The sequence below is a fragment of the Amborella trichopoda genome, chromosome 11 (genome assembly GCF_054954075.1).
Source record: "Amborella trichopoda isolate Santa Cruz 75 chromosome 11, AtrichopodaSantaCruz75HAP2 v2.0, whole genome shotgun sequence".
Lineage (NCBI taxonomy): Eukaryota > Viridiplantae > Streptophyta > Magnoliopsida > Amborellales > Amborellaceae > Amborella > Amborella trichopoda.
Genome location: NC_142346.1, coordinates 32,526,683 through 32,547,313, shown reverse-complemented (window position 1 = coordinate 32,547,313; position 20,631 = coordinate 32,526,683). Strand labels below are relative to the sequence as shown.

Genomic DNA, 20,631 nt, shown 5'->3' with positions numbered 1-20,631 from the left:
ATTACAATATTGAAAAGGCGCAAATATCGTCTTGAGATAGCGGTCTTGCGTGCCCGACAACAAAAAAGAACCCAGCTATTTTTTAAAATAACGTACTACCTTTTTGCCCGTTTTTTCGCCCAACCATTTTCTAACATAACCTGCGAAATCACAATTTCAATACTAGGCTAGCTCGTTTCTAATACTAAGAGAACAAGGACATCAATCCCAACATTAGGGGCATCCTGGATAAGCAAGCAATGACCTTGATTTCCTCACTCGAGGAAACCTGGTTAAGGGCACTCAAGGACCTTGAATCCATTACTACGGGAACTATGGTTGAGGGCCCTATTGACAGTTCTCAGTTCATTAACCTATGGAAGTCGAATCTTTGTTGTATGTCATATGTAACCAACATTCGCAGAACTCAGCCCCAATCATGGTGGACTTGTGGTCCCAAATATCCAGGCCGTAAGGACAACGATTCCAAACATAAGGATCATCTAGCATGTCCAGATCATCCTCCGCATCCCAACGGTTGCCGTTATGGAATGAAGTATTGACAAATGGGATAGGTGGCAGAATTGTCGAACCTAAGCCAATCCTTGTACATCTTGTCCAATTCAAAATCAAAGAGGGGTGCTCCTTTACCTTCAACAAGATGATACCTAGCCAGACCCTGATGAAGAGGTAACAGTGAAACCGGTTATTTTGACTGGAACGGTTTGGAGTTGTGCAACTTTGTGGCTCTGCCCGTGGCCACAGTTTTTATTCCTAGTGGTTTTGGGATGCCTATGAATTCAATAGTTTAATTTAGCTAGCATGCTTTTTACTTTGGTTTGTTATGACCTGTATATGCATCTTTGGAAATTCTGAATATGGAAAAAACAGTGCGCATGTTCTTTTGTACCTTGTGAAACATTTGTGGCATTAGAAATTATAAAAAAACAAAAATTAAAAACTTAGAGTTAGAGAGATCTAATTTATAACAATGAGTTGTATTTTAAACCAACATAAAACATGTTTTCAATATTTATGTAATTTTTAATAAAATAATAAAAATCCATAATCCAAAACCCTCATTTGTTTTAGAAACCTAAAAATAAGATTTTTAAAATTTTTTAATGATTTTAAAATCTTTTTAAGGCCGGATTAAGACGTTCCGGCTGATCCACCAATTCAAAATGCCAATCCATCTGAACCAATTTCTAGGATGACGATCTAGGTCAAAGATCCATTTTTTTAAACATGGAAAAGTATCATGTGTCAGCCATGTGTTGGAGATGCATTCGTACATTTGCATCCCCCAAGGCAAAAACTATCCGTCCAAAGATTGATGCCAATGGTGATCTCTCCAAAAAAAAAATTTGAAATCATCGGTCTAAATATTTTCTTCAAAATGTTATCATTTTTTATTATCAAAAATTCATTTTTTTTACATATTAATGATCCTCGTGTTAGAGATTATATATCACTTAAAGGAAAATTGTGTCATGCATGCGGGACCGTATTTCTAAAACATGTGGTCCAAAGGTATAAAGCATCCATTTTAAAGATGGATGCAAATAAGTGGTTTATCTAAAAGCATTTGAATCTGTACAAATGTTTTTTTATTAAATTATTACTTTAAATTTTAAAATTTTATTTATTTTTTCATATTCATGATCTCCATGTTAGAAATTACATGTCATTAAAAATTAGAGAAAAATTATCAGAAATATACATTAATTTTTACCTAATTGAAAACAAACCATCAACTTTCATAAACCTCACTCTCACTCTTTTTTCTTCAATTTTGATATTTTTTAGATCAAAATAGCCTTCACGGTTGTTGTATTACCGTAATGACTACTGCATTGCGGTACTTTAAGTACCGTAATAATCAAGTTAAGCATTACGGTATTTTATATTACGTAATGACATGGCTAAGCATTACGGTACTTTAAAGACCGTAATGCTCACTGGGTCTCTTTATCCCGAATTAGACACATCTGAGCATTACGGTCTTTGAAGTACCGTAATACTTAGTTTGATCATTACAGTACTAATGTTTAGCCTAGTCATCATGGTAGTTAAAGTATTAACTACCATAATGCAATAGTCATTACGATAATACGACTACCATAAAAGCTATTTTGGTATTAAAAAAAAAAAAGTCAAAATTGAAAAAAAATAGTTTGAATGAAGTTTATGAAAGTTTTTTTTTTCAATTAGACTAAAATTAAAGTATATTTATGATAATTTCATTAAAAATTAAATCCAAAAATCCATCACACAAATAGACTTTTAAAAGGTGACTCGCTCGTGTCCTTGCTTTAAAAAGCTGAATCAAGATCCATTTTTGAAACAGATTATTACAAGGAGGGCCGCATTTCTACATTTGAGTCTGGATAAAAGCGTGTCTTTTGAAGAACAACTGAGCAATATACCTTCAAACTTTGCATGGTGCTGAGCTCGCATGACACAACCCCTCCGAAACTGCAGTTGAACGCTCGATTTTTGAGACAATCATCCTTTTAATCCACCAAAACTCTAAAAACCGAAGAAGGTCCACCACTCTATTAACCCATAACGGGTGGCCCCGAAATTGCAGAGCCAACAATTTTTCCTCAACGCCATCACCACGATTGAGAAACTCTCAATATACCATCAAGCAGTCTCTTTTAGAGAGAAAAGATGGCTTCTTCTTTTGCAGGGGTGATACCCATCACACATATTAACAATTTTCCTTTAAAAAAAGCTCTGCCATCTTCTCCACCCAATTCATTTCTTCACCATTATTCTCACGTGGTTCTCCTCTCGCTCTGCAACTCTCCGTCTCTCTCTAATCTGCCAAGCTGTTGTACAGAAATGACATACTTGCAAGCACTCCATGTGAAACATAGCCAAATCTCTCCACACAACTTGATTTCACGGTGTGAGGAACTCAATCTCGAAGAAGCCATGGAAATTGTGGACTCAACTGAAAGGAATGGAACCTATCTCAATGTTAGCTCCTATTCCTGCCTTCTGGCGTGTTGTATTGAGAAGAAAGCTTTACAAGAGGGCATAAGGATAAGAACCCACATGGCCAAATTCAAAGTAGAGGCTGGAATCTTCATGGAAAACCAGTTTCTCAATCTCTGTGCAAAATGTGGGGCCGTGGAAATCGCACACCAGACATTTGAAGAGATGCCACTAAAGAACTTGGTTTCTTGGAATGTTATGATTGCTGGTTATTGCTCAAATGGAAAATACTACGAAGCTTTCAAAATTTTCAAGGAGATGTGCTCAAAAGGCCCCAGGCCTAATGATTTAACATATGTAAGTGCCCTTCGAGCCTGCGCGAGATTGGACGATTCATTCTATGGAGATCAGATTCTCAATTGTGTGATTAAACAGGGGTTTCTCTCCTTGCCCATTTTGAATTCCCTGATCACATTGTATGCCAAATTGGGGAATCTGGAAGATGCTGAGATGGTTTTTTACAAAATGGCAGATCAAAGAGATGAGGTCTCATGGAATGCTATCATCACGGCCTATTCTCAAAATGGTTTCAATGAACAAGCTCTGACGCTATTTGTGAATATGCTAAAACAAGGCCTGAAACCCGATGAATTTTCATTTGGAAGTGCACTTAAATCTTGTGCTAGTTTAAGGAATGTTTCACTAGCCAAAGAGCTCTATGCCCAGATAATCAAGGGAGCACTTGCGTTCCATCTATTTGTTGGGTGTGCTCTTTTGGATGTTTTTGCAAAATGTGGGGATCTCAGAGCTGCTCGCCTGATTTTTTATCGAATGCCAGATCGAAATATCGTTTCTTGGAATGCCATGATTTCAGGTTATGTGGAGAATGGTTATGTAACAGGAGCTCTGCAACTTTTTGTGGAAATGCATGAAAATGGTATTGGTTTGAGTGAATTTGCTTTATCCAGTGTGCTCAAGGCTCTATCAATGGATTCCATTCAAGAAGAGGGACAGCAATTCCATGTGCTTGCCATCAAATCAGGATTATATACAGATGCCTCAGTAGGTAATGCTCTTATTACCTTGTATGCTGCTTACAGGAAGATCTACAGCTCTTTGCGAGCATTTAAAGATATTTTGGAAGCAGATATTATCTCTTGGAACTCCACAATTCAATCTTATATCCAGAACCAGAGACCCAGTGAGGCCCTTCTCCTGTTCCAGAAAATGAAGTTTTCAGGGATGGAACCTGATGGGTTCAGCTTTATTGGTGCCTTGGCTGCCTGTACAAATGGAGCTTGGGCTAAAACGGGCAGACAATTACATTGTGACTTAGTTAAAAAGGGATTCACATCAGATTCCTTTATAGGAAGTGCACTAATCAATATGTATACCAAATCTGGGGCTCTATCTGAAGCTAAGGAGGTATTTGATAGGATTGAGCAGAGAGACGTAATCACATGGAATGCAATGGTTGTGGGCTATGCCAATAATGACCAGGGAGACGAAGCTCTGAAACTCCTGTGTCAAATGAATGAAGAGAAGATAGAACCTGATAACTTCACCTTTGCTGGGGTGCTTGCTGGGTGTGCCAATATAATGGCAGTTCATCAAGGCAAACAGGTCCATGCATTGATCACAAAAGCTAGGTTTCCGATGGATGTTGCAGTAGGAAATGCTTTAATAACAATGTACTCAAAAATGGGAAGCATAGATGAAGCACAAACAGTATTCCTCATGCTACCTTATAGGAATTTAGTTTCATGGACTGCAATGATAATGGGTTATGCCCATAATGGGCAATCTAAGGAGGCACTCAAACTCTTCCATGAAATGCAAAGTTCTAATGTGAAGCCAAATGGCATAACATTTGTTGGGGTTTTAACAGCTTGTAGTCATGCAGGGCTCACTGAACAAGGTGTGAAGTATTTCAATTCTATGGTTACAGACCATGGAATAACCCCTGATTATGAGCATTATGCCTGTGTAGTAGATATTCTAGGACGGGCAGGGAGGCTTGAGGATGCCGAAGAGTTCATTCAAAATATGCCTCATGACCCTGATGCCCTCGTTTGGCGAATGCTTCTCAGTTCTTGTAGGACTCATGGTGATCTGGTGAGAGGAGAGAGGTGCATGGAAAGGATTCTGGCTCTAGATCCTAGTGATTCTGCAGCTTATGTGTTGCTTTCAAATATCTATGCAGCCTATGGGAAGTGGGAGGATGTTGAAAGGGTTAGAAGATTGATGAGAGAGAAAGGAATAAGGAAAGTACCAGGAAAGAGTTGGATTGAGATTCATAATGGATTGCACGAGTTTGTTGCTGGTGATAGGTCGCATCCTCAGGCTACTGAGATTTATGCAAGATTGGCGGAGCTGGTAGAGGAGATGAAGAAAGAGGGATATGAACCTGATACAGATTTGGTTCTCCACAACACAGAGAAAGAAAGAAAAGAAGATATGATCTGTTATCATAGCGAGAAGCTGGCCATTTCATTTGGACTCATCAGTTTGGCATTGGGGACTACAATTAAGGTGTTCAAGAATTTGCGTGTGTGTGGGGATTGCCATAATGCGGCAAAGCTGATATCTAAGATTGTTGGGCGAGAAATCATCATCCGAGACACAAGCCGCTTTCATCATTTCAGAAATGGGATGTGCTCTTGTGGAGACTTCTGGTGAGGTTCATCTCCATGGGTTGCTAGTGAAATTGGTTGACAGTTTAACGTAGTTAAGATACAACTTAGGTATATGAGAGTTCAATTAGATCATTCTACAAGATCTTCTGTAATCAGAAGAAGGGTCGAAGAAAAGTGCGCCTTGTCATGAAGGTAGATAAGGTCCTAGAGCAAGGCCGCATATTTCAACCAAAAAACAAACAAGAATTGTTCTGTGCATTGACCTAATCTGTGCTGCTGTGCATCTTTTACCCTCTGTTTGCACAACCAACCACACTTTTAGAATTTAATGGATCCATCTGTATAGCAGTTTTTTATTTTAGGCCACATCCTAGGTGGCTGTTTTGTGGCCCAGGAGTGGGCGGTTTTTGTATATTGTAAACTCTTATACTTAGAATGTTAACAGTTTCAAAAAACAAACAAGATTTGTTCTGTAGATTTTTAACACCATGCTTGTATGGTCTTGTAACTAATTTACTGTGACATAAGTCTACTGTCGTAATTATTTGTGTGATGATCCATGCATTCAATTTCTAATAAATATGTTGAATTTCTAAAGTTCTAATCAATGGATTATTAGATTTACTATTATGAGTACACCATTCTGGAGGAAAGCGAAAAAAAAAAACCCTCATTATCAATCAATGTTACTAGAGCTATTCTTAGGATCTTAAATTCTGGAGCTATACTCCACTGGCTTGGGATGTTAATTATTTGTATTAATGTCAACCGTGCTCGTCTGGATCCTCCAGGGCATGAGCTGCCCCATATGTTCGGTCCTTCACATCCTTGTGTCTTTAACTGTCTTGAGTCTTCTTTATGTGAACTGTTAAACACAATTATGTTAGTGGATGCATAAGATACTAGACAGACAGAATGATACCAAAGAAATTATCCCTAGAGGCTCCTTTAGAAACTTTTTTTTCACCGATAAACTTAGACATGATTGGAGACCTGCTCACATGATATTTCTATTTGATTGCGAGTATTTTGTACTTTAAAATGATAAGTTTTCTACAATTACTTGATTGTACCTAATAAAGTCATAGATGGAATTCACACCAAGTTCAAAGTATTTCATAAACTTATATTGGTGCTCATGGTAACTTCTATTCAGATAAAATAATGGTAACTTATATTGATGCTCACGGTAACTTCTATTCATAAGGATAAAATAATTTCTTCCTGATAATGACACCATACATTAGTAACATTACACACACCTCTTTCCCTGCAACACAAAACCCCTGGGTGGTTTCAAATGGACCATTTGCATTTTTCACTGATGCATTTGAAAGCATAAGCTCAGGCTGGGAGTCGCCAAGGTCCTGAGCCCAATTCACCCAATCTGATTCAGGAGAGTCCCAAGTAGGACAGGGTATTGTTAAACAAAGAAATTAGTATTTTCTTTGAAACATTGGGCTTGGGGATTCTCTAGGGCACCCAGCCGACCCAAAGCCAACTTGAGCAAGTTGAGCTGAGCCTCCAATTTTGAATCACTGGTTCACTATGATGCTTTCCTCTTATTCAATGGAACATGATTGGAGAAATTCATTCTTCCCAAATCAATACTCAATCGAGAGAGAGAGAGAGGTTGTCATCTATGATTTCACTGTAAGGTCAATGTCTTTCTTAAGAATCTTAGTTGGTCATTCATAATAACTTCATTCTTAAGAAGTTCGGATTGTTGTTTCAGATGAGCAAGCAATCAATTTTTTTTTTTGTTTTAATTGAAAACCCAAATAAATCGTGGAAAAACTATTGGATTGCCAACATCCTACTTATTGTCAGCAGAGGGCAGCATCATATAATAATAAATCATTGACAGAATATCTCACTCCATTTTTTACAGAACTTCTTAATAATTATCACGAGATAAAGCATTGGGAAGGTTATGCTACCCATGAGAAAAGGAGACCCCACCAGCAGATGGCCTTTTTTTATATTTGATTAGGCAGAAGCATGACCTACATCCATTTTGATAAAGTTAACATTGAATTAAGAGGGAAAAGAGATACAAGGGTACAAGGAGAGGACCCACATCTATTTGCTTGAGGGGGTGTAAGAGAACAACCAAGTATTATGCATCTGGCAAGAGACCAATGAGCAATGTCCTTGCATATATATGGTGAGAAAACAGAAAATTTCTCATGTGCCATCTTATTGAAGCGAAGCCTCTTCAAATGATTAATCTAGGGTAGATCCCATCAGATGCACACAGCCAAAGCCCATCAGATGCACACAGCCAAAGCCTCTTTTAACCGCTTTACATGAAAATCATAGCCAAACAACACTATTGATTTCAATGGCAATGACAGAATAGACAACATATTGTATTTGAAAGCATAAATGAAAAAGCAAAACTTAATTCCATAATGAATGACTGATTGCTCGTACATTTTAACAGTCAGTGAAGTGAAGGCGGCTATGAGACAAGTGGCCATATGGTTTCTAATGGAAATCACGAATGGAATTAATTTCTAAAGGGAAATGATGGTTAACAAAGTCATGAAGCAGATAATTAAGCCTAAAGTGACAATGACATTAATACAAAGCACAAATAGACAAGGTTACATTTAGATATATAACAAATATCAACTAAGCAGGCTTCCATGCCAGTCAAAGACAATATAAAGAAACAACTTTGCCATAGTGGGCAGCATACTTGATGAAATAAGAAAACCCCAATGGTCATTAGAGAGATTTCCCTTCCAGATATAATTTTGGCTTTTGTGTCACTGTGTGCCTGCGCGCGGGAAATGATAGGATATACAGGCCGCATCACCAAAATTGGAGCTCCACACACAGGAAAGAACTGCATTTCAGGTGTCATAGAGGATTGAAAGAACTCCATATCAATGCTCACACCCAAAAAACAGATTAATGGAAAGAAGGATTTGGAGCCCCACAAATGCCTCAAATATTCTTCAATTCAAATATCAGATTGGGAACATCCATTTCAGTTGCGATAAAATGAGTATCTTTGAAGGGTTTTTGGAGCTCCAAACTAACTCAAAACGTAAGATCAACTGATTCTAAAGGTGTATGAAATTTTTTGGGTTCCCCCACAATGGAAATGTGGTTCTCCTGATGGGTGGAGGCCAACTTCATTGACCCAACCAAAGCATGCTATGATTTCCCATCTACACACACATACATACATACATATATTCATAATCATACATCAATGATGAGATCTGTTGCATGTTTTCTGATGAAATCCTCACCTTATGGTGCTATGAAGCTGACTGTATGCAAACAATGCCAAGAGTAAATTCCTATAATTATCGAGGATGCAACAACAAATTCATATAATCATCAAGGATGCAAGAACTCTCACTTCTTTTCCAATTCATGAGATAGAACCAAGAAAACAGACCATAGAAAGAAGGAAAGGAGAAGAAGAAATATTGACACCTTGATTATATTACAATCTTTATAAAACAATTTTTCCACAGCCATTGAAACAAGTTGAACAAACACAGATATCAATATTTGATAGCCGAGTGGGGTAACAAAACATCCCCTGGACTATGCAAAACAGATGGCAAAATACTTGAGGGGCTTTAAATTGCCACCTATTTATGTACAACCCTTACAACAAATAATATTCAAAAGAACAGATGAGAAAAAAGAATGTGGAAGAAAGTATAAATATCAGACATTCAAAAAAAAAAAGTATAAATATCTGATGAAAATTCCTGTATTCTGACATGGTATAACTTGGGTAGGTGAATTGTTTCACTACTGTGATGTCTCGGACTGATTTAGATGACAACCAATTTTGCTGCCATCACAATAACCCCAGGACTGGTTAGGGCACCAAATATCCGGAACTGTCAAGAAGTATGTAGACATAGCCTTTCGAAATCTCTTCTTGTACTCTTTTGGTGATATCACTGTGGGCAATGCATTCTTGGGAACAACAAGAGAAGCCTTCACCCATGTCTCAAGATGCTTGTCCCACGTATATTGTCTCATATAATCAATAATACCAAATACAAATTCACGTCGCTCCATATCCACTCCAACAAGTAAAGAATAATCCATGACATTGATCGACTGCACATAAAGTTGCAAAAATGTCAAAAAAAGGCCGCAATAGTTGCAATACAAGTAGAAGAAGGGAAAGTATGGTGCAATTCAAATGATCTATGTTATGCATCATCCATTTGTTATGCTTAATCCACTGAGATCATCACCATCCAATGAAATGGACAGTGGGACCAACAAGAAAATGAGATGACCCCAATGATGGGGCCATTCTCCAACACTGTCCTTTTTCCTTGGGATGGGGATGAACCCAATGGTCTAAAGTTATAACCCCAATGCTGGGGCCATTGTCCAACACTGTCCTTTTTCCTTGGAATGGTGATGACCCCAATGAACTACGGTCTAAAGTTATACTGGTGTACCGTGTTATTGCATATGATTCCTAGAAGACTAGAGGGCCCTATTCCGATGCATTACTCACAGTAAGAAACGAAGTGTCATTCCAAACTGCACGTTCGAGAAGATGCTTGGCTTTTCGATCCATAAATAATGGAGAAGTCAACATATCTTCCACAAAATTCTGATCTAATAGAACTTTGCCATTTTCTTTAGCATCCGAAGTGTATCGAGAATGAAGAACGCCTTTAAGATCATATAAGCGTGTAACATTGCGGCCAAATAGCAGGTTCTCCATTACCATCACATCTAATTTCAGATCCTTCCCACTTTTTGGATTAACAATGCCAACCTGGAATAAAAATTACTACTATTACAAAGAATGCAAGGATGAAAGCAAATCAGTAAAAGAAGAAGGATTAAATGCAAAACCTGATATATGCCTAAAATTTTTGCAAGGCAAGTAGGGTTCCCTGCGCTAAAAGAGTGAGAAATGTGCTTGAAGTACCCTGGAGCGAACTTCAAAAAAGAATCAAACTCAGTCCTTTTCACTTGCTTTATGATGAATCTATCATCCAATGTCTTTGCAAAGAAAACTTTACTCTTTCCCCCTTGAGCATTCCATTTCTTACAACGGCTTAAGGAAGAGATAAAATCAAGTTCAGCAGGGTAGCACTTCCTTCTAAGAGCATCAAATTCTTTGGCATATAAGCAAACAACTGAGTACTTCCCTTTCCCAGCTCCCCTTCCATGACCAAGTGAGATCTCAGGATGCAAGGCCTTTGATGCAAGCAAAGAATCTGTCCTATCAGAGCCTGAAGTAGACATTTCTTCAGAAGATGTACTTCTTTCAGATGATATCTCTGATGTATCCAAACTATCTAAAGACCCAATTGAAGAAACCCTAATGGTACTTGGAGCCAAAAACAGGTTTTCAGTTTCTTTATCCAAATTACCATCCATGCTTCTATTTGAATCCCTATCAGATGAATGGTTATATTGATTCTGCAATAAGGACAAGGCACAAGCAATTATGCTTGTAACCTCATCTTCGTATAGGGAGACAACACTATCATTGACACCAGTTGGGAAGTGCAACCTGGATCCTTCATGGGTGATTGTTTCACTAGCCAAGGAGAGATAACCTGGAGAATACTTACCAATGAACTCGAACTTGGGTGAAAACCCTCTCTGAAGGTCTCTACTATAAACCTTACAAGATTCTGAAAAAGGAAGCCAGACCCAACTTTCAGAGTTCTCTAAATTTTCAGACAATGAAGAATGAGATGATGATGAAACCATGGGTGCTGAATCAGGTACTCTTTCCACCTCCAATTCATTAGAAGTGGGTCCTAGATGATCCCCACTGCTAATTTGGGTTGTAGCAGCAGTATCAGCCAAGCTCGCAGAAGGATCAGGTACATTCAGTTCCCCACTCTCTGCTGAAAATTTGTGCTCTTCTCCAGGTACTTCAACAGAGTTGTCACTTTCCAAGTAGTGCACTCTAGGGTTCAAGGAAGCTTCAGTCTCAAAAGAAGGATGGTTCATCTCTTTCCCAGTGGATTTTGCATGCGTCTGAACATCAGGTAATTCATTGCAAATAGTTGTGCCTTCTGACAATCTTTCTACATCAACCTCCTCCATCTCGTTAAAGTTTTGGCTATAATGCACCACTTGATTATCAAATGAGGATAGAGATGCATCTTTCTCCAAATTTGCATGGAAATCAGGACCAGAAACGCAATCAATTTCTAATGTTTTCCTCTCATCATTACTTTTGGCAGCTTCACCATCTATAAAGAACTGTACACAATTCTGGGAATCACTTTTATCATCAGTAAGAGAGCATCTGTCGTCAGGTTCCTGAACCACAGAAGCTCCCATATTGAATCGCGCATCACTATGAGCAGTGCTCAGGGACTTTTTCACAAACATCAAACGACGATCCCAAATGTAGAGGAGAAGCATAAGTTCCCAGTCCAAGCGATTTAGAAAGAAAATCTCATGTAAAATCCGATCTTGCTGTCCAGTTCTCGAAATGGCCTTCTGCAAAGATGCCTGCAAAATCAACAAAGTCAATCAAATTTAAAGAGCTAGTATGAACCAGAAATTGCAGATCATGCTTGCAAAGGTGCAGAAGCCTCAAAATGATTCATTCAGGGAGCAATCCCCACCTCAAAAACAGATTTATCCAGCCTCAACATTTCCTCTAGCTCCAAGAATCCTTTTACTGGACCGGCCCATGCCCCAACATACTTTGATTGTGAACAAGAATACTGAGACTTCAGTTTCTGAATGGAGTTCTCAACTTCCTTAAACAACAAATTTTCTTTTTCCATCACCTGAATAGGAATTGTTCAAACAGTCAATTTGCAAAATAATATATGAACTCATGGAATAAGAACTAAATTAGCAACATACATTTTTGGCTTTGCTTTTCAGCCACTCTTGGCCATTTGGATTCGAGATCTCCAACATCAGCGGTGGCATGTATGCACCATATACATCAACAGCAGAATAAGTCAAAAGTGCCACCTTAGACCCAAGCCTGCGCAGTATGCAAAAAATGCTAGATGCATGAGAATCTGAACCTCACTGTCTTGGTGAAAACATAATCAGTGCTATTACTTGTCGTTTTGTGGGTTAAGTAGAATTTCTCCTTATCACAAGTAGTTTATTGCTACTCTCGTACCCATAGAAACGAAGGCAATCCCTGTGCAGAGAATGTCCGCAACTAGCTAATCTACGAGCTGCGGTGTGATTTGAGAAGCTGAGCTCTAAGAACTTCCCAAATGAAAGGCTTTGAGCAGCGACTGACATTACCACCCTCGGAGTGGCTTGTGGAATCCCATTTTCTCTCTTACATTTCAAGCATCGAGTCCACATCCATAACTTGCCATCTGCTTCTCCAGGTAAGCTGAGTGATTGGGGAAGTTGTTTGACAAATATTGTGAGCCTACCATTTTGATGAGTGTAGCAGAGAACATGAGCTTCAGGTGGCTCTCCACAGACTGAGCAGCGATGATTCTACCACAATAATAACAATAAGTACTTAATGGTCCAGTTCAAAAAAAAAAGGAAACCTTTACATGTGGCACCACCCACAAAAAAAAGACATGACTACAATCACAAGTTAACCTTTAAGAGTCTGATTTTGATCATGCGGCTCAGAGTATTTGATTTTAATCTTTTCTTTTATAAATCATTTTGAAGTGAAATTTGGGGCATCCCCCTTCCCAAAGGAGGCGCAAAGATAAGAAAAAATATTTTTCAATAAGAAACAATGATGAAAATGCCCCTCTAATTTGCAGGTATTTTGGTCTTTCTATTTTTCATAATAATTTATTATATTTGTTGGGTGTGCCCCTGTGAGAAAAGGGACACTCCAAATTTCATCTCAAAATGATTTATAGGAAAACAATTAAAAACAAAATTCTATTATGCATGACAATGTGATTGAAGCTATCCCAACAGTCCCTTTAAATCAGACAGTTGAGACTGGCAGACATGTTTTCTATGTGGGTGGAACCACGTGGTCTCCCTTCAAAACATGGGACACAAAAGTTGGTAAATATAAATATAAGTTAGAAATCATAGTCCATTGAGTCATCGCAATCCAATAAAGTGATGGACAGTAATGGAGAGTGAATGTCTCGTTCATTGCCCTTGCTACCTCTCCCTTACAATCCAACATTTCAATGGACAGTAATAATCAAATGGACTATTAGTATAGTTCACTGGATCGGATCATAGCCTATTTTCCCTTCCCTTCAACGGTTTAAGAAAAATTTCATATATCGTAAAGAATTTAGATGGAAGGGCCCTCTAGAAAAACCTGATTGAGTAAATTGTCATGCAGGAACCGTCCAAGAGACTTGTCAAAGCTTCCATAGTACTTTATACGAGAAAGAAGGCCCCTCTCACAAACAGTCCCTTTAAGGATACAGCGGCTCGACAGCAAAACCAAAATGCTTTGGGGATCCATTACTGGTTTGGTTGCATCCATAGACACCACGACATCATTGTCATTACCATTACCATTACTATTGCTATTGCCATCTGAATTCTCGCATTGGCCTGAGATGGCTGCAGTAATGACCTCCCCGTCATGAATCTCATCAGGGCATTGCTCTTCATTCTTCCTACCCCCTTCTAACGGTAATTCGCTTGCAAGGGTCTCACGAGATGGAGAAACAGACAATGTTCTTGGACTCACACTCTCTAGGTCCAGTAAATTATAGCCAAAGTATTTTGAAATTGAGTAGTAAGAAGGGGGAGGAACAAAGCTTTCTCCCAGATATTTCCTAATAGAAGATGACAATGAGGACAGTAATTGGTCTGGAAGAACGGAGGGCACATTTTCATAAGCTATAACTTTATCTGGATGCCCAAAGCCATCATCAAAAGATGGGGCAAATGAAGATATTGGTGGGTCCAGCGCATTTCCGTCAGTATTGACTTCTCCCAAAGGATTAAATGCAGTGATGCGAGATTTTTTTCCTTCATCTAAATGATGGGTTCCACTGGATTCAACAGGAGATGGATGAAATATACATACTTGGCCCGCATCTTCTTGAGCAATTTTTTCTTGAAGTGCTTCTGGACCATGGATATTTGAACTAAACACAGAAGTAGGGCAACCAGAAGGCATTTGCTTATCCGCTAAGGTATTACTTGCTGCCGAACTCGGGAGAACATTAGAAAACATTGCCCTTTGATCTACAAGAAATGAAATCTCCAGGATCAGATGATATGCTGCAAATACAGCATATTGCATCACACGTTTTACCTTTTTCAGCTCATCACCATGGGCTCCCTTCAGCAGAATCTGCAAAGAGATTAAATCAAGTGAATATATAACTAAACATTACATAGAAACTTTTTTCTCAAAAATCCATTACCTAAGAAACAACATTGTTCAATTAACAAATGCAAGAGAAAAAGAAATAACTTTAGTCTGTAAGGATAACATTAAAGAAACATCAGAAATGCTAAGTTTGTAATGTTGGATGGAACACAAATTAACAGAACAATCTCAATAGTAATATAACAACCACTGCCACCAATAATACATAACATCAACTGCAACAGTAAGACAAATTACAACAGCAATTTCCAAGCATCACTTTCCTGCACCCTTGAACTACACATTAGTGAAACTTTTTATTATGAATAAATTAAATAAATAATTTCACTCCTCAACAGAAATGGCATCATGGTCCATTCTTTGCTTAATTGGTTTCCAATATAAACCACCACTATTAAGGTTTCTAATGTATTTCTTTAACCGCATTCTCCCATCTGGTTTTCTTCCAGAATTTGAATTGCTGAAGAAGGTAAGACCTGAGTATCTACATTAATTGTTCATATTCGATCATTTAGTTTTCTTATCACTTCAACCTGTAGTTTATATACCTAACAGAAATTGTATTATTTGTCCTTTCGTCATGGACCTTAATGCTCTTTCACAATAAGATTTCCAACTCGCCATCAATAAGATATCATTGCACTATTCTAAGCCTTCTTACTAGTCAGTAAATAAAATATCTAGGGCGATAACTTGTTTTCGCCTTGATCCTTATGAAAAACAAGTTGGGAAAAAATGAAAAGTCAAATACCTCATAATCACTATATGTATGTTTCTGTGTGTACACAGGCATGAGACGTTTACCTTATATACACAAAAGTCACAAACGTTCCAAGCAATCCGATGTAAATTGAAACTGGGATGCGAATACACATTTTTTAGACCTAATAACTTCAATCCCCAAGGAATACTTCAGATTCCCAAAAAACTTTCATATTAAACATCCTAATAGCTATATCTAGAGGGCTCCCAAAAAATAAAATATCATTGACATAGAAGAGAATAATCATTGCCATAAAAAGTCAAACAACTATATCTACATTATTTAATGAAGAATAATCAGTCAGATGAAACCTTGTAAAATCAGAGGTCATGCACGAGGACTTCTTGAGTACATAAGAAACACTTTTGACCAATCACCAAAGTTCTTTTATACATGGTAATTGGCATGTGTAACTCTCTCTTCTAATAGGAATGACCTCTGGGCCTGGGTGGTCAGGATGGTAAGGTACCACAGCATGACATCTAGAGTTCAAATCCTACCGAGGTCCCAAGGTAACAAACAAAAAAAATAAACATAAAATAAAAAATGAAATTTAAAAAATAAAACAAATAAAAGAGAGGTCTTCATTTGATAAAGAATTTTCTATCAGTTATCACAACAGCAGTTATTTTAGTTGGAATTGCTAAAAGAGTCCTCAGAGATAATCTTCGCATCAGCTGCAAATGTCTCTTCATTGTCGATATCATACCCCCTGAGAAGAATATTATGCACACAATCCATGTGTCTTTCAACCAAATCATAAGCCATGCTTTTAACCTTGAAGCTACTTAAACCAGATGATTAATTTTACGATGCAGTAAGAGCTTCCTAGATTTGCTCTCCTAGAAAACTTCAGGCCACCGAAGACATTTATTAATTATTCCTTCATGCTATGTGCTCATGGAAAGGCTTTTGGCCCATCTTAAACAATTAGCATAAAACTGTCTTCACAGGGGGCTTGTCATTCAATTATTTGAAATTAACATATGAGGAACAACATTTGTTGGAACTATAACAAAAACAGTGTTGGCCAAAGTTCTCAGCATGTATTTTTGTCAGGTTGCTGGTCATTTCTTCTTACTTTAATCTCTAAGTTCTTCAGACTATTTTCATCACATTTTATTTGACGTCTTCAGCATCAACTCGAGAATGACATCACCGATGTGTGCATCGCCATTTTAAAGTATATTTATTATTAAATATAGTCATTAATTCCAACTAATCTGATATATCATGATCATCAACTACTGTTGACCTTGAAACCTCCAAGGTAAACAATATTGCACTTTCAGAGTCCCATGAAATAGCATGTACTGATCAAATATCTTTTGATTGTCATGTGCTAATTAAAATATTTATAAAAAAGACCTTGAAGAACTAGCGAAAGAGAAATAAAACTCTCGAATGCATTGAACCACCAACTGGGGAACGAAGGGTCGGGGAGAGAGAGAGAGAGAGAGAGAGAGAGAGAGAGAGAGAGAGATCCACCATGGTAAACATCAAGACTCACCGTACAGCCCAGAGGTCTTGGACAACCCTCAAAGAACATCAGTGTCTTGTTTAAACATTTACCCCCTTCACCAGCACTGCCATGTTCCTCCACAAACCTATCAATATGAAAATGATCACATTGCTTCAAATTCGACTTCATCAGGTTCTCAGCAGAAGAAACTATCTGTGAACCAGTGCATCGAGCGATGCGCTCTAGACGCTGGAGCTTCATATCCGACACCAATGTTACCCCTTTTCCCAAAAGAGACTCCTGAACATCACGAGAAGCACTTTTCTCTACGAGAACCACATTTGGCTGGCATAACTCTATCTTCTCAAGTATCAATCTAAGGTCTTCTTTCTCCTGGTCCAGTAATGAAGGATAAATTAAGAGATTTGAACAAGTGGGAAGTTCATACATATATAATATGTGGAAAAGCATAACTCATGACACATGCCTCAACTTACATGTTCCAACAAAGAATCAAATGATGCTAACCCACTTGATCGTTGCCCAAGCACACCACGAACAAGTAGCAATCTAGGATGTCCATACTTGGTTGCCATATGCTTGTGCGCTGCATTCTTCTTGAAGACAAGGCCTTTGATGACTTCACTGTAGACAAACAAATCAAAGGAACCAAAATGATCTATCATTGGAACTAATGAATTCTAAGGTTAACATCTAACCGAAGCTAACTACCCAATAAAACAAGATGAAATACAAAATGGAACCTTTAAGATACCAATTGTTCAAGCAAGTGAGCAACATAGAGGAGACAAATAACAAAGCATAAATGCAGAGGAAGAAATAATACCTTTGGCTTCGTGTACCAGATGCAACACATTTAACCTTGACATAGCATCCGGGATCCATGGCTCTTCCCTCATTCGCATCTGGTTTAACAAGAACTGCAGCTTCCCATGACAACGAAGTTACTATATCGAGCCAGCTCTTATCTTGGTCCACCCCATGGTTGAGAGGGATGCCCTCAGACAAGAGTAATTGCCCAACAAGTGCCCTAAAATGCCCATTCATCACCTCCACCATGGCCTTGTGGCGCTCCTCTTTCAACCTGAAGCTGTTACAGCTATCCTTGCTAAAGCTTCCTAGAGAGCTTGATTTATCCCACTTTGCACCATCACTGTAATTGTCATCATCATCATCATCATCATTGGCTACACTACACTCCATGTCATCCTCTTCATCTTCAGGTTTGGGGGGTATCCATATCATGCCATTGGTTTCAATATCAAAGGGCTCAGGAAGCTCTGAGTCTTTCTTTCCAAGTTCCCCATTTTCAGTCCCATCTGAGCTATACTCTGTGTTATCACCATTACTGGCCTCTCTAGTATGGTACATTGAGATCCTACCGTTGCTTAAGTCACCATGCCCATTCGTATCATTGGAAATGGGCTCGTCAATGCTTTTGACAGCACCTCCATCCACATGGTCTTGTGGATGAATGGGCAATTTATGGTTGGAGCCATCTTCATCCATGGTATCGTTGGATCCTTCAACATGATCATCCCTAGGACCCAAAAATAGAAAGAGATTAAAATCAGACACGAAAGAAGACTAAAGGACACAACAAACTGCATAAGAAAGTGATGTGCAGCTCATATAGAACTACCTGATCTGCATTAGATCAACAGGAATCTCTCCTGAAATTAGAAAAAGAGAAATTCAACAGAATCGCTTATTTTGTTTCAATTTCCAAAGGTCCAAAATGAAATCACAAAGGATGAAGAAACAAGACCAAATGTTACCAAAGTCAGATGAGCAACTCGAGTAGCTTGAAAGTGAACTAGCAGGACCGATACCACAAGGTGGTGAATAAGGGGTGGAACCAATTAAATTTACGGAGCCTTGTTTGCCCTCCTTTGAAGTGAAATTCAGAAGAGAAACTGGAAATTATGAAGTCCCCACAAATGGTTTTCCTGGAAACTCGACAAGAGCATATGTTACATGATTTCAATGGATCCGGACCGCATTCGTGACACATCTCATATGTTAGTATACAACTTGGTCGAATTTAATCTCACCCAAGAATCAGCAGCTTGACTATCATTGATTGTTTCCTGAAATTATGAATAATACAACCAAGTTTCTCACGTTGTCTCTAACAGAAGATTGTGAAACTTTGAAGCTACTATGAACCCGAAACCTTTCGTCCCTTGATTCCAGGAAAGTTTTAATCCTTGAAAACAACCTTACTTCTGAGATTTTTCAACGGCTTAAACAAATTTGTCCCATTTCCCTCCCTCAAAATCAAAAACCCAATTCAAAAAGTAACCCCTCCCAAGAGAGAGGAAGCTAACAAATTTCACAAACCCAAAACGTAGTGAAAAATTTTGCTTTCAATCATGAAGCCCAAGTGGCAAAAGGATCTGAAAGCAGAGAGAGAAATCCAAATTTCTTCAATAAAAGAAGAACAAACTAAAAAAGGATGAGAGAGAAAGCAAGGAGACAAACCCAAAAAACCGATTTAAGGAGAGGATGACTTACATGTAAAGGAAAATCCGCTTAGACAACCAGAATTCGAGGCCCCCAATTGAATGCGGGGAATCAACCGAACTCCACTCAAAGGAATAACTCCAAAACACATTTGCAGGCTGCGGGCTCTACACGGCAGGGAAGAAGAAAGCAGAAGAGAGAGAGAGAGAGCATAGGAGAGAGAAAAAGGATTAGAGAAAAGAAGAGAGAGGGAGTGCAGAGGAAAATAAGAATAGGGAGCGCGTAGGAAACAGTGTGGGACCCATTTACAGAAGGTCGACGACTTCATCTCCCTCGAGAAATTTTGAAAAAGAAATGCAAAAACACATTACGAATAATGTACTGTAAAATTAACAGTAACACATAGCGGTTACTCCGTAATGGGAGGGTTAAGGACTCAGAGTATTTAGACAATGAGAAATGACTGAGTAATTTTGGATAATTACAACTGTACGCTTGTCTTTTGGTCGATGATTTTCACTCTATCTTGAATTTGTGCTTATTTTTGGAATAATTCTCAAAATAGGCATATGTACAAGTAAAGACAAAATCGTCCTTACATTTTGAAAAAATGATGAAGTTTAGAAGGCTTTTTTTTTTTTTTTTTTATTTTGTAAAATCGAACAGAGGAACGGTTAATCAGAAGTGAGGCTAAAAACAGTTTAACCGGCCTAACGACCGATTCAATCGCTCTAACCGGACAAGTCCTAGGCGATCAAAAAAGCGTTAAAAAAATAAATAAAATAAATAACAATTCTACTAAACATGAAAAGCATATAAAGAATGATTAAAACAAAACACATTCAAATAACTTTGAAAATTAATGAAAAAAATGGATTTTAAACCATTTTATATTTTTCAAAGGCTATTTTTAAAAAATTTTAAAAAGAAGGAAAAATATAAAAGCGAGTATTAATAACCAAAACAATTTTTAATATTTACCATAATGTAAAGAATATTTAAAAATACATTACAAATCAACTTCTTTGTTTTTGAGAATTTATATACATTCTTTTTTATTTAA

General features: G+C 38.0%; 1 protein-coding gene and 1 pseudogene across 7 annotated transcripts; one reads left to right on the top strand and one right to left on the bottom strand.

Annotated features, from left to right (window-relative positions):
• Positions 1-1,624: 1,624 nt before the first annotated feature.
• Positions 1,625-6,020, top strand: LOC105421795 (pentatricopeptide repeat-containing protein At2g27610 pseudogene; annotated as a pseudogene). The gene has a single exon (XR_016044199.1). The product of XR_016044199.1 is annotated as a pentatricopeptide repeat-containing protein At2g27610 pseudogene (transcript).
• A 2,980-nt stretch (positions 6,021-9,000) lies between these two features.
• LOC18449112 (putative 1-phosphatidylinositol-3-phosphate 5-kinase FAB1D) lies at positions 9,001-19,795 on the bottom strand. Of its 6 annotated transcripts, XM_088851635.1 has the most exons (14): positions 19,620-19,795; positions 19,157-19,192; positions 18,881-19,051; positions 18,745-18,775; positions 17,929-18,642; positions 17,579-17,726; positions 17,130-17,474; positions 13,825-14,817; positions 12,682-13,016; positions 12,411-12,537; positions 12,164-12,331; positions 10,422-12,047; positions 10,075-10,341; positions 9,001-9,662 (listed from the first exon to the last, which is right to left on the bottom strand). In XM_088851635.1, exons 4-14 carry the CDS (start codon positions 18,753-18,755, stop codon positions 9,345-9,347), a joined length of 5,052 nt encoding a protein of 1,683 aa, XP_088707761.1. In that variant the 5' UTR covers positions 18,756-18,775; positions 18,881-19,051; positions 19,157-19,192; positions 19,620-19,795; the 3' UTR covers positions 9,001-9,344. The 6 variants fall into 6 exon arrangements, with proteins under 6 accessions (XP_088707761.1, XP_006859220.1, XP_020532159.1 ...); XM_006859158.4 differs by having other exon boundaries at positions 18,881-19,192; XM_020676500.2 differs by lacking the exon at positions 19,157-19,192.
• Positions 19,796-20,631: the final 836 nt, after the last annotated feature.